General features: G+C 39.8%; 1 protein-coding gene and 1 pseudogene across 1 annotated transcript; both read left to right on the top strand.

Annotated features, from left to right (window-relative positions):
* The first annotated feature begins 8,114 nt into the window (after positions 1-8,114).
* Positions 8,115-8,674, top strand: LOC147627285 (large ribosomal subunit protein eL28y pseudogene; annotated as a pseudogene).
* A 10,217-nt stretch (positions 8,675-18,891) lies between these two features.
* On the top strand, positions 18,892-21,096 carry LOC147627284 (uncharacterized). Its single transcript, XM_086815915.1, has one exon. It carries the CDS (start codon positions 19,110-19,112, stop codon positions 20,514-20,516), a length of 1,407 nt encoding a protein of 468 aa, XP_086672041.1. The 5' UTR covers positions 18,892-19,109; the 3' UTR covers positions 20,517-21,096.
* The last annotated feature ends 363 nt before the right edge of the window (positions 21,097-21,459 follow it).

Genomic DNA, 21,459 nt, shown 5'->3' with positions numbered 1-21,459 from the left:
TGTTCATGATCATAGTGACAACAATATGATTGTTACTTCAAGTACATTTTCTCATGGCCTTTATAGATGCATATGAAAGACAAAGGCGTGTTGTATGTATAATTTCTTCCACAAAGGCAGTGGGTGATCCTATGCATGCTTTGGTCACCTAAAATTTGGCATTTTGTTCCGTTTGCATAAACATGACATGCTTTTTGAGCTGCCACATGTTGAAGCCCCTATCAAACATGTTTGTGATGAGGGCTGTGTTCTTGGAAAAATGTAGTGGGCATCATCTCCCAAAGATGGTTCAATTAGAGCTGTCCAAAAATTGTAGCTTATACACAATGATGCATGTGGTCCTATGAGGCCACTATTTATTGGGGGCTACCTCTATTTTGTTACATTCATTGATGCTTATTCTAGACATACCTAGGTATATCTGAAATAGAAATAAGAGGTTTTTATGTGCTTTAGGCACTTTATTGCTATGATTCAAAATGCTTCTGCATGTAAGGTTGGTACCCTGCATACTGATAGAGGGGGGAGTATATGTTTAAGGAGTTTCATGCATACATGGCTAATCATGGGATAAAACACCAATGTACTTTGCCCTATACACCTCAAGAAAATGATGTAGCTAAACATAAAAAAATGTATGTCATATGGAGATGGCATGTTGTATGGTCAAAAGTTAGGAGTTACCTCATGGTTTTTGGCTAGAAGAAGTCATGTGTGCAACATATGTTTTGAATAGGTTTCTACAAAGGCTTTGCATACAATTATGCCTTCTGAAACTTGGAATGACAGAAAGCCCTATGTGGCTCACTTACACATTTTTGGTTGTCTTGCTTATGCACTCGTGCTTGAGCTACTTCGTAGAAAGCTTGACGATGATAAGACTATTAAATGTATTTTGTGGTGTACAACTCGAAAAGTTAAGGTTACCGTCTCTATCATCTTGTTACCGAGCGGATTCTTGTGAGTAGAGTTATATTTGTTGCAGAAGATGCAACTAAACCCTTGCTTTCATTTAAAAAATAGCAAAATGTATGTTCACAAGGCATGTTCAACACTCTCCTTCCATTGTTCAGTGTAGAGGACATATTGATATAGAGCATTTGGGTAATCAAAGGAATGCTGAAAATCAGCCCATGCAATTTACAAATCAACATGTTTTTAAGCCCATAGATCAACCTATTGAGATGAGGCAAATGTGGATCATGATGCAGCTGATGAGAAAAGAAAGGAAATTCAGGAGTCAAAAAGTATGCCAAAATGGCTAGCGTAAACACTATATGACAGCGAATTAGCGACTCCTTTGCCTAGTAGAACATGTGTAGGTTCTCATCATGCATCTCATGTTAATGTAGGTTAGGCTCTTATTGCCAATTTATGTGATGAAGAGGAACCTCTCTCCTTTGATGAAGCAAAGAAATCTGAAAATTGGATGAGATTTATGAAATATGAGTATGATTTGATACTAAAAAATGATACATGGGATTTAGTAGACTTGTCTCTTGGGTAAGAAGGACATTGGTACAAAATGGGTTTACAAGCTCAAATGTAGAGCAGACGTCAGTGTTGAGCAATACAAATCTAGGCTTGTTTTACAAAGGGTTATGTGCAAGAGAAAGGCATTGGCTATGGAGATTTGTTGTATGACTACCATGCGGAGTATCATCGCATTAGCAGCACAAAAAGGTTGGAATGTATGTTAGTTGGATATCAAAACTGCTTTCTTGAATGGAGATTTGCATGAGGAGGTCTATGTATCTTTTGTTTAGAAAAGTCAAGAATCAAAAGTATGCAGATTAAAGAAAGCTTTATATGGTCTTAAGTAGGCTCCTAGAGCATGGTACAAAAAGGCACATGCATACTTGGTTGCATAGGGTTTTGCAATAGCCCCCAACTGATAGTACCCTCTATATATTAAGAGGACTAAGGATGTTTTATTAGTCACCATGTTATACGTTGATGACATGCTGCTCACAATAGGCCCTAATGATGATCATATTTAAGCTTTTAATTTGGAGAAGTCTTTTGAGATGTTAGATCTTGGAACATTGCACTATTATTTGGGCATTGAGTTTTGGCAGCATAATGATGGCATTGAGTTTTGGCAGCATAATGATGGCATTGTTATGCTTACAGAGGAAATATATAGATGCATTGTTGAAGAGGTTCATTCTTGAAGACTGTAAACCTGTGGCTACACCTATGGAGTCGGGTTTAGACTAAAAGTCTTGAAGATGCAGGTGACTCTTTTGATGTTGGTTTGTATCAAGAAGCTGTTGGATGTCATATCTTTTTGTGTAACACTGGGCTTGATATTTAGTATGTGGTCTCTTATGCATAGCCCAGGCACACAAAGCATTGGGAGTGTGTCAAATGGGTGTCCCGTTACCTAAAGGGAACTAAAAACTTTTGGAAAATTTATCCACAAGGAGGTAAATCACAACTGCATGCGTTTACAGACTCAAGCTGGGTTGGATTGTCCATGAGTGGTTTTTGCTTTTACCTCGGTGATTTATGTATATCATGACTCAGCAAGAAGAAACCCAGTGTGGCCACTTCTAGTTATGAAGATGAGTATAAGAGGGCAATATTTACAGCTACAATTGAGTGTGTTTGGCTTAGGCACCTTATTGTTGATTTGGGTATTGACGAGTCATCAACCACTAGCACCTTCACTGATAGTCATAGCGCTATGGAAATTGCGGTAGAGGAATCCAATTTTTCATACTCACACAAAGCACATTGAGGTGCACCTTATTGTTGATTTGGGTATTGACGAGTCATCAACCACTAGCATCTTCACTGATAGTCATAGCGCTATGGAAATTGCGGTAGAGGAATCTAGTTTTTCATACTCACACAAAGCACATTGAGGTGCACTATCATTATGTTAGGGGAGATATTTTGCAGGGAAAAACATAGGAAAACTTGGTATTTTTGTTCACGAAGGCTCTCCCACAAACGAGAGAAGTTTGAAGCTTTTCGCAAAGCTTTAAACTTACTTCCCTTTGGGGACTAGTTTGGGATCCCTATCTCATAGTCCAAAGAGCCTGGCATATCTCTATACTTCTAGTGCCAGCTTACCCCATGCTCACGTCATGACTCCATCAGTCCAGGGGGAATTCGCAGCCATATTTGGTAGTAATGTGCGTGAACACACTAGGACCAGTCGGGGACCTTTTTCCCTCTTTAGGAGGTTTTTTTCCCTCGTGCTAGTATACACCCATCTTGGGGTATACTTATCATCTTTGTACATCACACATTCATTATCTATCTATCATCTCATTGTGTGCTCCCTTGAGATTCTCCACTGCGTGTGTGTCTGTGTGTGCACATTCTTGTAACCCTATTTACAATAGGTAAGTTAAAGCAAGGTAACTATACATCATCAACACAACAAGGACACATTTTAAAGGACTATTGTGGTAAACCAAGGCACATTTCAAAGAACTACTATAAAAAGTAGAATGATGTACAAAATGGTACGTTATAGCAAGGTAGCTATACACTCGCTATACATCATCAACAAGTAAACACTTATGAATGAGTAATCTAGCTTGAAAAGCTTAGATGAAGAACTTGGCATCCCAACCTTACTTACTCTAGGTGTAAGGCAAGAGAGATATGTTCCTGGGTTGTTGCAAGATCAGGGTGTCCAGTTTTGTCCAGTTTATGCTGGCCTGGGACAATGCTTGGAGAGCAAATTTTGGGGGGCAAGATACTTAAAATGAGATCAAGCAAATAATAGAAAATACGCTCGTCCTTAAATTAACCCAATATAACTTAAATTAATATAAATTAGTCTAATTAATCAAAATTAATCAAAAATATGATGAAATGACAAACAAATGATCTTTCCATACCTAGAGTGATCCAATTTATTTTTCCATAGATGCACCATTACAAGTACATTAGTCCCTATAGGTTTTAGATGATTCACATCAAAAATATAATTTTACTAATTAGATTATTAATATTTGCAGGCCTTCTGATAGTCTGGAAGAATTTTGAAAAAGAGATCATTAAAAATCCAACCATTGGATTTGCAATTTTTACTAACCACCACATTCTACTAATGTCTCAGTATCTACCCACTCTTTTGATCTACAAGATTGAGGATTTTAAGTGGTAGCTATTGTGGGCACAAAAAGTGCCGTATATTATCACACTTTAAAGACCTTGAAATATTTAAAGAAAATAGAAAAATATCTTAAAATTTTCTCAAAAAATCAAGTTAAGCTCCATATTATGTGAAGATCTAAGGTACAAAGTGGGAATCTCATATGAGTTTATATGTAAAAGATATTAGCATTTTATGGAATCAGTTCAAATTTGGGACAGGGTGTATACATTGACTTTGTACCTAAGAAAATGAGGACTTTTGACTATCTAATGCTTAATCAAATTATGCAACTATATTTTCAACTTTGAATATGATGTTTCAATAAAAGAACTTGAAACAAAATTCCTTCATTTACTAGGAGAGATTAGCCACTAAAGGTAAACAAATGCCTGTTTTTTTACTGTTTACAGGGTGCCTGAGTGGACAAAACTGGGCAACCTGATCTTGCAACCACCCTCCTCCACATGCTAGAGCATAGGGTGTACAAAGTGATTCACTAGTTTTGAGAAAGTCACAAAGAATAAGGTATCCAGTGAAAAGATTAACATATGATGAGTAGGTAGAAATGCACTATGCATACATGTGCATACATGACATCAATGGTGAAGCATGTGGAATAATCATGTTTTGGAGAAGCTATTAGAAAGCACGTACCGGAGAAAGGAATGGATGCCTTGGTACATAATGATACATGGGACTTGGTTGCATTACCAAAAGTGGAAAGAATGTCATGATTACAAATGGGTGTATAAAGTGAAATGTAAGTAAGATGGATCAATATAAAGGCATAAAGCAAGGATGGTCGCAAAGGGATATGCATAGACACATGGCTTGGATTATGATGAAACATTTAGCCCCATACTAAGATGGGAATGGTGAGATCTGTGATTGCATTGGCTATGTTAAATGGTTGAAAAATGCATCAAATGAATGTACACAATGCATTTCTAGATGGAAGAGGCGGTGTTCATGGAGCAGCCCCCCACTAGAAGGCTATGTGCATCCCAAATATCCCACACATGTATGTAAGTTAAAGAAGGCCTTGTACTACGGATTGAAGTAAGAAACATATGCTTGGACAGACAAGATAAGCAGGTATTTCATGAGCATTTGTTTTCATGTGGGAACATCATATTCATCACTATATTTAAAGATGATAGTACATGGTATCGTGGTGATTGTCATCTATGTAGATGACTTGATTGTGACAGGTGATTTAAGGAAGGTGTAAGGTCCCCACCATAGCTGGGTTAAGGGGATCCTTTTGATAGGTAACTAAGTCCCCTTGTCTTTGATTGACGACACCTCGATCTCTTGGAAATACGAGGATATGAGCAAACAGAGGGACCTAACTCTATCTCGTAGGGAAAACGTAATTATTATAATAGGAATCTATTCCTCTGATCAAACAACACTCAATGTGCATGATCAAGGATGGAACAAGTCCGCACTTGATTCATGCAGGAAGCCAATGCCTTTTTCCTCTTTTCTTTATGAGGCACAACCATTGGCTCGTTCTCCTAAAATGGAACTTGTTCAGGCACTATTCTATTCTACGGATCATAAATAACTAATTTTGTTGTTGGAAAGCTACCCGACTAATCGGGTCCAACTGTCCATAGGATGGTGCTGTCAGGGCATTCCATCCTCCCACTTTCCACCCAACTCAAGCATCAATTTTGTTTTCTAATTATTCCTACTACTCCATGCAACATATATAAACAAGTTCCTTAATTAGAGACCTTACACACTGTTCCTTAAAATAGCTTTTGAGAATAGTATTTACATTAAACAATTCTTACATAAAAATATTCACAAAAGAGACCCTGAAACTAGGTCAATAGCCAAATCCAGGCTTCCATATCCATATCCACAGACATATCCAAACCAATACCAACCCTCCCTAAGTTCGGTTAGCAGAGTTGGCTTCGTTACATTCAAAAGTGTAATGAAGAAAGAGAGTGGTGTCTTTTTTCAATAAAATAAGGCACCATAGTGGGAATAAAAAACTATACTCAAGATGCATTGTTTTGAATTAAAAAACACCCTACATGTCAGTTAATGGAATAAAGAACTCAAAAACGACGCACGTGCCCTCCAATATTATATGTGGATTTATTGGCTTGCTTTGTCCACATCACCATCCCAAGGGATCTCTTACAAGGCCCCTTTTTGAGTCCAAATTTTCCCTAATGCTCAATGAGCCAATCATCTCTAGACTCCCTTGCTCTGGAAAGCTTCGATAAGTCTAAGAACTCAGTTTTAGAGAGCTCCCCTAATTTGTCTACATTCTCTGGATGGTAGGTGACTTCGTAGCGAACACCATCTCCACCCATGTACATGTTACCCTGGTCATTGACTAGAGGTGCTCTATCAAGTTCTGAGAAAATGTATGCGATCTTAACAAGATACCGTTGTTGTGGATCCCTAAAGATCTCAGCTCCTTGAGCATTCGTGTAGACATATTGGAGTCTCACATTCAGTGTTAACCCCATGGTGTCGGCTTCAAATGGATTAAAAGATCTTGTGGGTGTTCTATTTGGGGCTAAGGGATGACTATTTGACGGCCCTAGATTGTCCATGGACAATGAGCTAGTTATTCTGGAAAGGGTATCGGATTGGGATTCGGAAAAGGTTTCAGCAATATCTGCCAAATTTCCTACTGATTGGTCCCGCTTTCCTGCGTAGGTACTCTAGAAGGTGCCCTAGGCCCTATGGCAGAATCTATAAGACGTCCCGACCGCAAGTGCATAAGGTCAATTTTTTTTTTGTTTTTTTATGTTTTTTTAATGTTTTGTTTTACTTTTGTTGTTGTTTTTTTATTTTTTTAATATATATATATATATATATATATATATATATATATATATATATATATATATATATATATATATATATATATTTTACCCTACCTAACCACTAAATGCAACTAAAATGAGTATGTGTGTAACTATCCATCCTATTTTTTTGATTTTTTTAAAATGATTTTATTTTTTTTACTTTTTTTTCTTTTTTCCTAATTACACAAAAATATGAATCACTCTAAAAAATACTAATTATGCACAAAATTACAAAAATTTTAAAACAATGCAAGTTACTCTAATTATGCACCAAAAAAAATTTTACAAAAGTTTTAAAAAAATGAAAAATTACAGAATAGGTAAAGAATATGGATTCCTAAAAAAACACAAAAATTATTTTTATTTATTTATTTATTTATTTTGGTTTTTTTAACTAATTACACACAAGCAAAAATTAAAAAATTTAAAACAATGCAAGTTACACTAATTATGCAAAATTTTACAGAAATTTAAAAAATGAAAAATTACAAAATATATGGACTTAAAATACAAACAGAAAAATTATTTTTTTTCTTTCTTTCATTCTTTCTTTTCTCTCTCTTTTTTTTTAAATTTATTATTTTATGGTTTTTTTCTTTTCTTTTATTTATCTTTTTATTTTTATTTTTTAAAAAAATAAAAAATAAAAAACAAATTAACAAATACTAACCTTAACGTTATCTCCTCTGGATCGTGCGGCTCCGAATTCACTGCCGCCCTCCATGGGCTTTCTGCAACGCCTCCACGTAGCTTGCTCTCCATGCAGCTTGCTCTCCACGCGTTCGTCTTCAATGCCTCCATGCCACCTCCTTCCATGCGGCCTTGCTCTCCACGCAGGTCGCCTCGACTGTTGCTGCTCCAAAGACCTCCAGCCGCCTCCAACTGCTGCTTCGCCTCACAGCTGCCTTCGCTAGCCAGCAGCTTACTCCTCTTGCTACAGCTTCGCTTCGACGGCCTCCTCGCCCTTCTTGCCAGTCGCCTCCTCCTCTTCGACGGCCTGCCTTCCTCTCGTCTTGCTTCAGCCAACCCTACACTTTCTTTTGGCTTCGCTCGCCTCCACGGCTACTCACCCTTCAACGGACATCTGCAATGCCCCTTTCACCTGAGTCGCCAGCCACTGATTTCTCCTCTACAACCGGCCAGTCACCCTTCTTATGTTCGCGTCTCTCTAACTCTGCCCGGGGACACTCGTTCTGCACTGCTCATTAGAATGGCTGGCGTTTCTCCCGATCTACTATGGCAACGGGTGAAAAAGAACAACAAGTTCCTGGTGAAAAGGAACGACAACTGCAGTTCCTCTGTGCAGTTCAGTAGCGAGCCAAATAATCTCTACAATCTCAACACCTTCAAGTACTCAGGTTTAGCCAACAAGAAGACGGTCTCCATTGTTGGCGGTGCTGACCTTTCTGTTGTCCTTGGTACTTCGAAGACTAAAAAGGGCTACAAGCCCAACAGGTCCCTCCTCAAGAGAGATTTTAGGCGCATGGCCAAGGTCCTTGAAAACCAGGTTGGTGAAAATGGCTACCGCCCTGATTTGAAGAAAGCTGCCTTGGCAAAGCTGAGCTCTGTGCACAAAAGCCTATGAGCAGCAAAGGCAGGAGCAACAAAGAAGAGTTCAAAGCCATCAAGGAAATCCATTAGAAACTAACTCCTCAAGATAGTCTATCAGCCTTGACATTGAAGCAACCAAGGACTGGATAACTTTTTTTCTCACGACTTTTTAACTAGAGATTTGATTTTTGCGTTGCTCATGTCAAATTTACTTTTCGTTTTAAAAAAAAAAGAAAAAAAAACAATGAATGTAAGCATAATGACGGTACTTGAAAAGGAATAAAAGCAATAAAACTTAAAAAACAATGCGGGAGAAACCTCAACCGCTCAATGGTTTTTTTCTTATCCTAACCTTATCCACTCACACCGGGATCGCACACCCGAACTTAACCTAATCACTCAATGGTTTTGCAACCAAAAGAGGAAATAGTGGTGGTTTCCACACACTCTCCCGGATTTCTCCCCGGCAGAGCGGCGCCAATGGAGAGACGGATAACTCTCTCACTTGTAGTAGCAAGAGTAGTATGATCCACATGTAGCTCAATCCAATGGGATTTGCATCCCTTTCGGAGCTAGGGATTCAACCCGTACCGGTGCACAAAAGCTTATCCATTTGATGGAGAGAATGCTAGGAATACTACTACTATTGACATAGACTTAACATACACACAAGCTCAATCTTGCTATTGCTCACTCAACTCCACATGCATCCAAACAAGAAGAAAGCTTAGCTATTGCATACACAAGATCAAAGCATTCTTCATTCTCAAATACTCATTTCCCTAGCATGCACAAAAACCTTGAAACTATCAACCATGAAACATGCACACTAGAGAATAGACATGAGAAGAGAGACAAATATCAACTCATTGCATTGAATTAACAAAAAATAGAACTTACAACAATGTAGATGGGGAGAGAGAAGAGCTTGCACCTCTATGGGAAAAGAGGGAGAGCTAGTCTCAAGAGAGCTCAAACATGAGTTTGCCCAATGTGTCCATAAGCTCTCAAATGAGCCACTTTTTATACAAAAACTCTAAAACTCCCAAAAGTTCCCATGTGGGATCATTGTCAAGCCCACTCCCACACTCATCTACAACTTGGAACTCTTTACAAGAGTTTGTTGCATCCTTGCATTGATCTTCACTTGTCACGCAACAGAGATGTGGACCTCACTAGTCTTCACCAACAGAGTGAACTTCTTCTTGATGAGTTCATAGAGCAGGTACTAAAAGGGAGAATTACTTAAAAATGTTAGATGGATTTCCTAACCTTTTTGCCAACAGCTACTCACAAGTACGCCAAGTTACCCTAGTAGAGCACAAGATTGATCTCAAGCCCTAAAGTAAGCCATTGGTACAGTGGCTAAGGCATTTGGGAGTAGTGCAAGCAGAGGTGCTTAAGAATGAGGTAACTAATTTGCTTGAAGCTGGATTTATTTTTCCAGTAGAGAATTCAGAGTGGATTTCCACAGTTGTAGTCACTTCCAAAAAGGGTGGAAAATGGCGTGTGTGTGTGGACTTTCGCCCTTTGAATGCATGCACCAAGAGGGATTATTATCCTCTACCCTTTTAGGATGAGATTTTGGATCAAGTTATAGGTCATGAGTTGTATTGATGGATACTCTGGATACTTTCAAATCCGGATTTGTGAAGAAGATCAAAGGAAAACCTCATTTATCACCCCTTGGTGGGGGGGAGTGTATGCCTATAGGGTGATGCCATTTGGCTTGACCAATGCACCAGCAAATTTTCAACGCTTCATGAGTCAGGTATTTGCACCTTACTTGGGAAAGTTTATAAGGGTCTTTTGGATGATTTTTACATTTATTCAAGCCGCATGGATCACTTGGAAAAGTTGAAGTTGGTCTTGCAAAGTATTGATGATGCAAAAGGGTTTCTTAATCCTGGAAAATGCCGCTTGGCACGAAGGAATGTGGTTCTCTTGGGACATGTTATCTCAGAAGAAGGCATAGAGATGGATCCTAAGAAGGTGTAGGCAATTGTGGCCCTCCCACCACCTATCAATGTAAGGGAGGTAAGGAGGATTTTGGGTAAAACAAAGTATTACCAACGCTTTGTTGACATGTTCTCTGAGAAGATGTATCTTATAGATCTATTGACAAAGAAGAATGTTTCTTTCCAATGGGGACCCGATCAAATTCAATCTTTTTGTTTGCTCAAGGAATGCATGAGTCAAAGTCCAACTGTGCAGCCTCCTGGGTGGGGGGGGAGGACTTTTATGTGAACCCACATGTCTCATCACATTTAATGGGTGCTATACTCTTGCAAAAGAGAGAGCAAGGGCGTATGCAACCAGTGTATTATGCAAGCCGACAACTCATTGATGCCGAGGAGAGGTATGGTAAAATGGAGAAAGGTGGTTTGTCTCTTGTTTTTGCAATAAAGAAGTTCAGGTCATACTTGTTACCTCGCCCTTTTTTCTTCCTCACATATCAACCTTCTTTACAATTCTTGGTCTGCAAACCCAATCCTGCACAGGAGGGAAGTTTGCAAAGTGGATTTGTGAGCTTCAAGAATTCTCTTTCACTTTTATTATAGAAAACACCACTAGGGCCTCTCTTGTAGATTTGCTTACCCCAGCAGGAAGAGGAAGAAGGAACAAGAACAAAGGAAGAAGTATATGAAGATTTGGAGACACCACCAAACTGCTTTCACTATGCATTTTGATAGAGCCTTTAGCCCTTCCAGGCAATGTGGGACTAGGGGGATAGGTTTATTTGATCCAAAAGGAAAAGAGGTAGGGGCCAAGGGTAGAGAATTTCCAAAGGCTATATCAAATAATGTGGCTAAGTACAATGCATTAATTTGGAAATTAGAAGATTGCATAAAAGATGGAATTAAAGAAGTAGAGATTAAAGGGGATTCGCAATTGGTCATCCGACAAATGAAAGGAGAATATAAGGTAAGGAGTCCTAATCTCCAAGAATTGTATATAAAAGGGCAATGGAGTTAAAAGAAGCTTTTGAGTTTTGTAAATTTGTGCATGTTAACAGGAAGGATAATCAAAAGGCTGATGAATTGGCTACTAAAACTTTGGCTTCTAGCTATTCTTGCATTAATGGATACAGGTTGGCCTGAGCTCCAAGATGTTCAACACTATTTAGATACAGGATACTTTCCTCCTAGATTGAATCCTCAAGCAAAGGCTTACAAGGAAAGCTCATCCTTACACAATTCTAGGGGATGTTCTTTACAAGGAAAGTAAGGATAAGATTCTTAGGAGGGTAGTGAGCCTGGAAGAATCTAAAAGGATCATGGAATTATGTCATGAATGTTCAGGTCACTTTGCCTCAGCCAGCACAACTCAAAGGATCCTTAACACAGGTTATTATTGGCCTCGACTCAGCAAAGATGTCTATGAGTGGTGCAGAAGATGTGAAGTATGCCAGGCATATGGGCATAAGCAATTGGTTCTCAGACCCTTAAACTCTATCCCAACATATGGTCCATTTGAAAGGTGGGGATTAGATTTTGTGGGCCCACTTCCTCGTTCCTCACATGGGAAGTATTACATATTGGTGGCCATAGACTATGCAAAAACAAGGTGGGCAGAAGCAAAGGCCCACTTCCTCGTTCCTCACATGGGAAGTATTACATATTGGTGGCCACAGACTATGCAAAAACAAGGTGGGCAGAAGCAAAGGCCATGGTCAATAATAAAGCAGTGGGGCTGTGGCATCCTTTCTCAGGGAATACATATGTGCCCGATTTGGGTGTCCATTAGAAATCCTTACGGATGGGGGGAGGTCTTTCAGGAATGACTTGATTGAAGCTTTAGTGTAGAAATTAAAAATAAAGCATGCTATGTCAACCCCTATTATCCCCAATGTAATGGTTTAGTAGAAAAAACTAATGGACTGCTTTGTGGATCTTTGTCTAAGCTAGTGGATACTATGAAGAGAAAGTGGGATGTGAATTTGTCAGAGGTCCTATGGGCGTATAGCACAACTCACAAACTCTCTCTTGGTTTCATACCTTTTCAGTTAGTTTATGGAATGGAGGCTATCTTGCCAATAGAATTGGAAATCACAAGCCTTCGCACATCTTTTGCACGCTTGAATAATGAAGAAGAAACACATGCCCAACGCCTAGTACAACAGGAGACCTTGGATGAGAGGTGACTTCAGGCACTTCAAAATTTGGAGACTGCACAACGGTGCAAGGCAAGGCATGACACTCTCACGAAGAAGAAGAAGAAGCCAGAACTCAAGCAAGGAAGCTTAGTCATGAGGTATGATGGCCGTGTGGAGAAACGGCTAGATAAGAAGCTTCTTCGACGCTGGGAAGGCCCCTTCAGGATAAAGAAAAAGTTCAAAAATAACACCTATTTTCTAGAGGATGCAAGTGGCCAAGAGGTTCCCGGATGTGCCAATGAGTACCGGCTAAAGATATTTTACTCTTGAGCACTATGGCCAGCAGACCCCCAAGAAAAGCATGGAGGATTTGCTAGGGGGGGAAGATGTGACATGAAAAATTGATATCTTTCATTTTCAATTTTGTACATATTTTGATGGTTTCTCAATGGTAATAAGGTGGAAGCTTGTCCAAGAAGGTGGAAGCTTGTCCAAGAAGATTACGGCGTCCACAATGGAATAACGGCGTGGTGATGCGGTGGCTTGGTGGCTACCTTGATAACAGCATTCTATCTTTAAATATAATAGTTTTACTTAATTTAAGGTGCACACATTGTAAATGCCACAAGTATGCTTAATAAATACTTTGGTATGGTAGATAGGCTAGTGATGTGGAAAATAAAAGTGGGCCTTCATGCTCACATGGATTTTAATTGTATTATTAATATATTATTCACCATAAGGCTACAAGTTGGGGAGTGTGGAAGGCATGTGAAGGAGTGTGTGTAGGTGCATAATTGGGAAAGATTCTTCTAGAATGCCTACATGGAAGAGGAGAATTCCACCATGTGTAAGTGGGATCTCCACCTACATGCCACTTAGACTTGGCTATTATCTCATCACACTTTCAAAGTCAAAAAAGTTTTCAATTTAATAATCAATAGAAGACTTAGCCTAAGAGGACAATTGATGGTGACATCTATCCTTATGTCACTGAAGGGTTGAAGATTTTTATGTTGTAATTTGTAAAAATGGAAAAGAGGGTGATTCTCCACCTATAAAACGAGCCCTCCTCTCCCTTTCAAATCAATGAATGAAGCCTCCTCAATTGAGCATTTTGTGTCATTGCCATTCTCTTATCTTCAAACCCTTATTCAAATACTCTCTTTACATGTGAATGTCTCATTTAGCATTAGCTCCTCATGCTTAACCCAATTTTGGACCTCATTTAGCATTAGCTCCTCATGCTTAACCCAATTTTGGACCTCTTTGATGATTCATGATAAGTGGGATAAGGAGTTATTATCTTGGTGGGCCTATGACTTCTCAAGGTAGCCCTTGCCTTATTGCCGCCCTCCTTTGGAGGTACCAAAGGTTTTAGTGGTAATGAGCATGTGGAAAGACTTTGGGGACCATAGGTAAATCTTTACGCCGCTGAGCAATGTTAACCCTTACCCTCTAGCTTGAATCATGAAGGAGATGAAAGGCAAGAGGCTATGTGAAAATTGAGGTTTCATGCAAAGAGAGGGAAGTGCAATTTTTGTGGTCTAATACCCAAATTTTAACCGATTACTCATCACTCGGGTATTGGTTTCTAAAATTGATCATATGGCTAGGAATCTATTTATATGCTCTTTCCACTCATGTAACTAATTTCTTAATCCTTTACTTCATTGATGATCATAATTTCTCCCAAAGTTATATGCTCTTTCCACTCATGTAACTAATTTCTTAATCCTTTACTTCATTGATGATCATAATTTCTCCCAAAGTTGCTAACTTTTAGGCGAATTTTGGCAGTTTTATAGTCTTGTAGTAAAATGCTCATAACTTCTCGCTCAGTTGCCCGTTTTTAAAAGTTTTTATATAGACGCGAAGCTCTCTTCAAGCTCTATATACCTATGTAATCCTATTTTGTACATTCTATATGGATTTAAAACTAAAATTCTCTGTGTATCTCTGTTTTTATAGACTTTTGGCCATTATTTCTTCTTAATAATGATTAATTCCTCTTAATCTCTTATCAAAAAGCAAATCCCATGTATCTTATCCTCTTGTAAGTGATTGCTATATTCTTTTACTTTAGCATGTTCCATCCAAATTTCCCAATTCAAACGGATGAACCTTACCCCAACATTCCCCATATGTTTCCATTCACATAATCCTGAGTCGGAAGATTTTCTTCCAACAAAGAATTGCCCTCTTGTTTGGAGCTGCAAGACTGGCAGAAATTCTTGCTTCTCTTGAGCCTTTCATCTTTCCTTCCATGAATTATGATCTCACCTTTGATGTGTTTATCTTTATCTTAACCTAGGGAGAGAAAGGGAGGTGAGGAGGCTGTGAGGTTTCATACAAGTGTGTTTTAATTCTAAGAAGTGACCGAAGTCAAAACCCCAACTTTGTGTCATAGTAGTATACTGAAGGGTCACCACCAAATCAATGACAATGGTGTCGATGGCACATAGCGTATCTACATTCCTTCACATACATGCCAAAGTGAGAGAAGAATTTGCCAATATGATCTATGTTGGATCTACTAGATCCGAAGTAGGACGCGGATTCGCATCGACCCCCATTATGGTTTTTCACAACTCATATGAATAAAGAATAGACCTAATCTTAAACTTCTAAAGAGTGTAATTTCTTTACATCACCAAAGGGTGGACAACGGGCATAAGCAGCTACATTATTTGTAGGTTTGGACATCTCTCTAAATCATCTTCAAATAGAAAACTTCTAAAACAAGTTTTGCCTAGAGGCTATGCTTTGATACCATGTAATAAAACACGAAAGTGGAAGCCAGATCAACACAATACGAAGCACTAAATTATAGAAAGAAGTGGAGAGTAAATAATATTACTTCTTGTAAACTTTGATTACAAGCTGATGTATGTTCCTTACCCCAATGTGCTTTGGGTAAGGAGCTTTGATGGCAATCTAGACAGACTTTGGAGGATGTCTTGCTTATAAGAGTGCTTAAACATAATGAATGTGATGAACTAAGGTTGCCAAACTAGTCTATATATAGTACCTTGGGTCGGCATGGGTTGGCCAGGCATGTTAACCCACGACTTGGTCCAAACTGACCAACTAACCATATCATCCACTAGGACCATCTGACCCTCAAATGGGCCCCACAACCCAAGAAAATCGTGTCCTCAGTTTGTTGTCCCAACACTTACAACTAATGAGGTCATATAGCCTGCACAAGCATGCATCCTACTTGCAAAGTGCAAAATCATAATAAGTTATCTCCTTACCATCTAGCCATACTTGGCCACCATTCAGTGTCTAAACTCAAGTGCCTAGGTGCTCAACTATTTCTCATAAAGAGGGCCTTACAAAATAGAGCACATCTGTCACCCATAACAACACGAGGATAGAGCATTTTCCAACATGCTAAAAGTGTCATTGTCTAGTCAAGACATGACATTTTAGTGGTTTTAGACCACCTATCTAGCTCTCTTGAGCTAGATAGGTGGTCATTGTCTAGTCAAGACATGACATTTCAGTGATTTTAGACCACCTATCTAGCTCTCTTGAGCTGAGCTAAGGACTGTGCCACCACCAATACCATAAGTGGGAAAAATAACATGGGTCTGCATGAGTAGGGGATGCTCTGGAAACCAGTTCAGATGAGTGAGGGTACTATCGAACTAGGTTCGGATAGGAGTAAAGAGTGCCTATTGCTATTAATGCAAGAAATACTCGATTGTGTGAACTATAACACTCGTATGCATGCCTACAACAATACGAAAAATGAATGCCCAACAACACTAAAGCAAATCAAATTTGTGCATCATGATATGCATAGTCATATTCTAGATATCACATAGATAGAACACAATGCACAGAACAAACTGAATCCATTAAAAGTTAAAGATAACAGATCCAAGATACACGACCTGGCTTCTCACTTAGGCAACATATCAAATTCTTGGCTTTATTGACTAGTTATAACCATAAGTTAGGAACTCCTCCTTATAAGACCCTACTCATCAATAACATGGCAACATGAAACATCAATACGTCTCTCTCTCTCTCTCTCTCTCTCATTCCTCTCCCTTCTTCTATCCTATGCAATACCTTTTTGTCCATCTCGGCTCATCCAGGTACTCATACAAAAGGGCATTACCATGAATGACTTCCAACTCATGAGGAGTCTATTATGGCTGAGACCACTATAAGCAGTGAACTATGGAGCTATTCACCCAACCAACTGGGCTAGCCTAAGAAATCCTAGGGTTCAAAGGTCATGAGATTGTTTTCACACCAAGGGTAGATTTGATCTTGTATCATTTTGATTGTTATAGACACTTCAACTCTAACCTCTATTCTAGGGAGATTTAGATTAGGGTCAAGTTCAGGCACTACGATTTGTAATCTTTCAAGGGATCCTCCTCTATTCTACGAAGATTTATTGGTGATAATAGGCCTTGGCTTATCAAATAATATCCTGCATCATCTTGACTTGACCAGAACTACCAAAGAGGTATGGGATAATCGACAAGCTATATTTGGTGCAAACCTAAATAATTCCAAACTCTTCTTGAAAATGCAACTGTACAGCATGAGCTATAAAGGCTCTAAAACTCTCAAATAGCACCTGGACTCCCTCAGTCTCATATTTTAGCAGCTTACCACCTTGACATGTCCACCGGACGATGATGACAAGAAGGTTGTCCTCATGAATAGCCTAGCCAGTGGGGGAGAGACTATCACAACTTTAAAAATTGGGAGAGAAATGTCCTATGAAGAAATGGTCACTATTCTTATGGAAGAAGACCGGCACAAGTGTGCCAACTTGCCCATAGGCGCTTTCTTTAGCAAAAACAACACGAAGAGATGTAGCTACTGCAGGAAGCTTGGTCACACTATCGACGAATGCTACAAGAAGAAGGGAAAACAACAAGAAACACATCATGCTAAGTTGGTAGCCACTTCCTCTTATACTGACTCAGATGATGATGATCCAAAGCCCTCAACAACCAACAATGATGCTCTAGTAGTCGTTTGTTGACTCCTTCTCTCTTGATAGTGATAAATAGTGGGATGACTACGCTCTCTAAAGCCATTTTACCTTTTTTATTTTCTCAATAATTTTTGTGGGGTACTCTGCTCGGATTTTGACTCCGAAATGGATTCTATTCAAGGGGGTAGTGTAACCATGAGTCCAAGGACCATGTTTTGGGTATGGGTCTCTGAATCATGTGCATCTACCTCTGAACCATGCTTACTATTGATGAGCCTCTGCTGAGCCATGCAGATTGGACCTTTGATCATGCTTAGCTTTGAACCTCCGAATCCGATGGTAGAACATGTCATGTTCTGGCTTCAATTACTGCTATCCTCTCAATTCAGCATTTTTTAATGTACTCTAGAATCGTTTATACGGGACTAGACACTGCCTCTATTGAGGTAAGACCTTTCCTCTATATATTAGGTTTTTGGGATTAGACATTGCCTATTTACAGGTGAGACCTTCCCATAGGCATTATTTACAGGTGAGACCTTCCCATAGGCATTATTTACCTACTGGGTTGCCCTTTGTTGAGTTGAGTGTAAGCAAGTTCTTCTGGTTTCTCTATTGTTGGAATAAGTCAAAGATCACTACACTTGGAGGATTGAGCCATGGAGGATGAAAGGAATCCATGGCCAACTGTACGTGTAAAGAAAGGAATAAAAGAAGAGGATAACATGATTGCACGACAAAATAGTGATTGATCGATCATAACAAATGAAAGTACAAGAGCCCTTTTTATAAGCTTGACTGAGTTGTATTAAAGGCCGCCTAAATCATAGGAGATAGCACCGTGGTTGACATCACTGCTTTTAGCTAGCTAAAGGCGAACTACACCAGGGGGAATAATATGTTAATATCTAACATACCACCCTTCAGGTCATGGGAGGTTGAAGCCATTACATGAAACATGGATGATCATTGAGAGAGCACCATTGGGTTTTTTTTTTTTTGTCGCTTCGCTCCATGCATAAATATTCACTAGTTTTGCATCCGTGTGTGCACTGCTTGTTGCGGCACTGCCCACACTTGTGCACAGTTTACCCTACCTTTACACTTCTGCCATGTGGCTAGAGAGAAGAGATAGAGGTTGTTGCCACATGGCTGCAATTCTCGAAATAATCTGAATTATAGTGCAGAGATGCCATCAAAAAATAGGGAATTAGTAAGGGCACCCAAAAAAAAAATTTGCATCTTCCACGCCAACTTGAAAAAAAATCGTGTGCATATATAGTGGTGGCAATGTGGCATAAGCCGTGATGTTTCCCGTTGAGTGATGAATTGGCTCGAATTCCAAGGCAATGCTTGCTCGTGAGAAAATTTATTTCGCAGCCTTGCTTGCAATCCCGGACTAAAGTAGCGTGCAATCCCGCTTCATCCTTGTAGGGATAGTCCCCCCAAAAAGAAAAATAATAATCAAAGACTATCAGAGCCTTCATCGAGCTATGGTGGGTGTTTTGGATTCGAATTCTGCAGACGGCGATGCGTGCTGAAGCTGCGATGGCGAGGCAAATTTATCAGTTGAAGTGGGTTTGCACAAACTCATCAGAAATCTTCTTTCTGTGCCATCGCCAGGTACCCTTCTGTCTTGCTCACCCCTTCTGCACCAGAACTAACGCCGCCTTTGATAAGATAGTTGAGAAAATATGCTCCATAATTAACAAGGAGCCCCAGTGGAGCCCTTGTGTAGAAAAATCTATTGCTGCTGCAGTGCCAAATTTCCATGCCAGGCTCCTCTTTAGAGTCCTCAAACTGCTAACAAATGCTCACATGGCATGTGGGATATTTCATTGGGCATCCCAAAGACCCAATTTCACTCATACCCAATTCACATACTGTGCTCTCATTGAAATCTTAGCCCGTGAAAAAGATTTTGACAATATATGGCCCCTCATCCAAGCCATGCATGCATCTAACCTAACCCTTACCCCTGTGCCATTCACCACATTGATTAACGGCTATGGTAATGTTGGGCTGGTCGAAGATGCTGGAAAAGCATTCAAGTCCATGTCTAGCTTTGGTTGTAAGCCCAATGTGTATGCATACAATGCCCTCCTAAATGCCCAAATGAAAGCACAGAGAACTGTGGAAGCTTTTGAAACCTTCAGTCATATGAGAGATGATGGATGCACCCCGGATGTGGTCACGTACACCACATTGATCACAGGATTGTGCAAGGCCAGTGAAGTTGACAAGGCATTGGGTCTTCTGAATGACATGATAAGCAATAACTGTACACCAAACACATGGACCTTTACTGCAATGATACAAGGTCTTCTTAAGGCAGGGCAAGGGACAGAGGCCTTATCGACTCTTGAAACAATGCTGGAAAATGGATGCTCTCCTGATACCGTGACATATAATTCCTTGCTGGAATGGTTTTGTCAGAGGGGGAACCCTGATAAAGCCTTGGATTTGCTTGATCAGATGACTGCAAAGGGATGTGACCCTGATACTCTAACATACTGCATACTAACCAATGGTCTATTTAAGGCAGGTAAAACTGAGTCAGCCCTTAATATGGTCAAGAGAATGATTGAAAAAAGATGCAACCCGGATGCTGCCACATATAATTTGTTGACTGTTTGGTTATGCACAGACGCTACGCTAGAACAAGCGATGGAGATACTGGACTGGATCTTGAGCAAAAGTAGCAATTTGAATGGTTTCAGCTATGTTGTTCTGGTGGATGGCCTTTTTAAGGCAAAAAGAGCAGACTTGGTCCTTTCTACTGTTAAGGGAATGTTGGTAAAGGGATACAGTCCCGACAAGGCAACATGTACAGCACTAATAAACTGGTTGTGTAAGCAGGGTCGAACAGATGAAGTTGTGGAACTACTGGAAAAATTGACTGACAGCCGTACAGGATTGAGCACTGAATGTGGATGAGGTGATGGGCATGACATGCTTATTCTCATGTGTGACTCGGTTTTACAAGCTGGCTTTAATGCATCCCTCACAAATCGAGCAAAACAACGAGAAGTCAATGATGTGCAAGGCCTAAATGTATGTGGATGTGTGACCTGCTCTGTCTAGAAGACAGTTTGCACCCATGATGGAACCTGGCGGCAGCTACACAGTGGTTGCCAACTCTCAATATAAAATGAGGCTATTCTAAGAGGGGGAACATCACAGCTTGCACCCATGATGGAACCTAGCGGCAGTGGTTCTCAATATAAAATGAGGTAATTGGCAAACAAGGAGGTTGCACCCAGCAGTTCCATTGCCACTGGATTGTGATGGAGTCATGGGCATCTTGTGGTAGCAATCTATACTGCTTTATTGATGGTGGATACTCTCTTGCAGATGGTATGAGAGCTGGGTTCCATCATGCCTAGATTAGAGTCTTTAAGGTAGCTTGGACACAAAGTACCAAAAGCTTATGTTCCTATGAACCAAAAGCTTACAACGGTGTAATCATAACTTCAATGGAGTGATATGGTTTGCCTACAAAGACCCTGTTGTTTCAACATCATGATCGAGCCATATCCGCTTTAGCAATGTCCACCACATCGCAGCAACCAAAATATATTTCTTTTTGTATTTAGTTAATTGCACTAAAGAGTTTTGTGAGTTTCCCGTACTTGGCTTAGTTGTTTAGTGTGAGAAAACAATATTTGTCCCAGCCCTAAAAAGGGAATTTTCTGGGTATTTTTATGTTTTATTTGAGGTTTTTTTTTTGTCTTGGCTGCTGGCCTACACCTTTTAGGCTGACCGACCAGCACCCCCCACCCCCCCCCCCTTCAGTATATATAGCCTTGCCTATCATTCATCATCCATGTACCACTTCATTGTCATATCCGGTACCATATGGCCACTACCCGGGACAGCA

This window comes from Cibotium barometz, chromosome 21 (genome assembly GCF_041138505.1).
Source record: "Cibotium barometz isolate CiBa-2024 chromosome 21, ASM4113850v1, whole genome shotgun sequence".
Taxonomy (NCBI): domain Eukaryota; kingdom Viridiplantae; phylum Streptophyta; class Polypodiopsida; order Cyatheales; family Cibotiaceae; genus Cibotium; species Cibotium barometz.
Note: the sequence above shows the minus strand (reverse complement) of the source record. Positions and strands in the feature narration are given on the sequence as shown.

Bases quoted from the DNA above. Each gene is read 5' to 3' on its own strand.
- LOC147627284 (XM_086815915.1), top strand. From the start codon at position 19,110: ATGCGTGCTGAAGCTGCGATGGCGAGGCAAATTTATCAGTTGAAGTGG.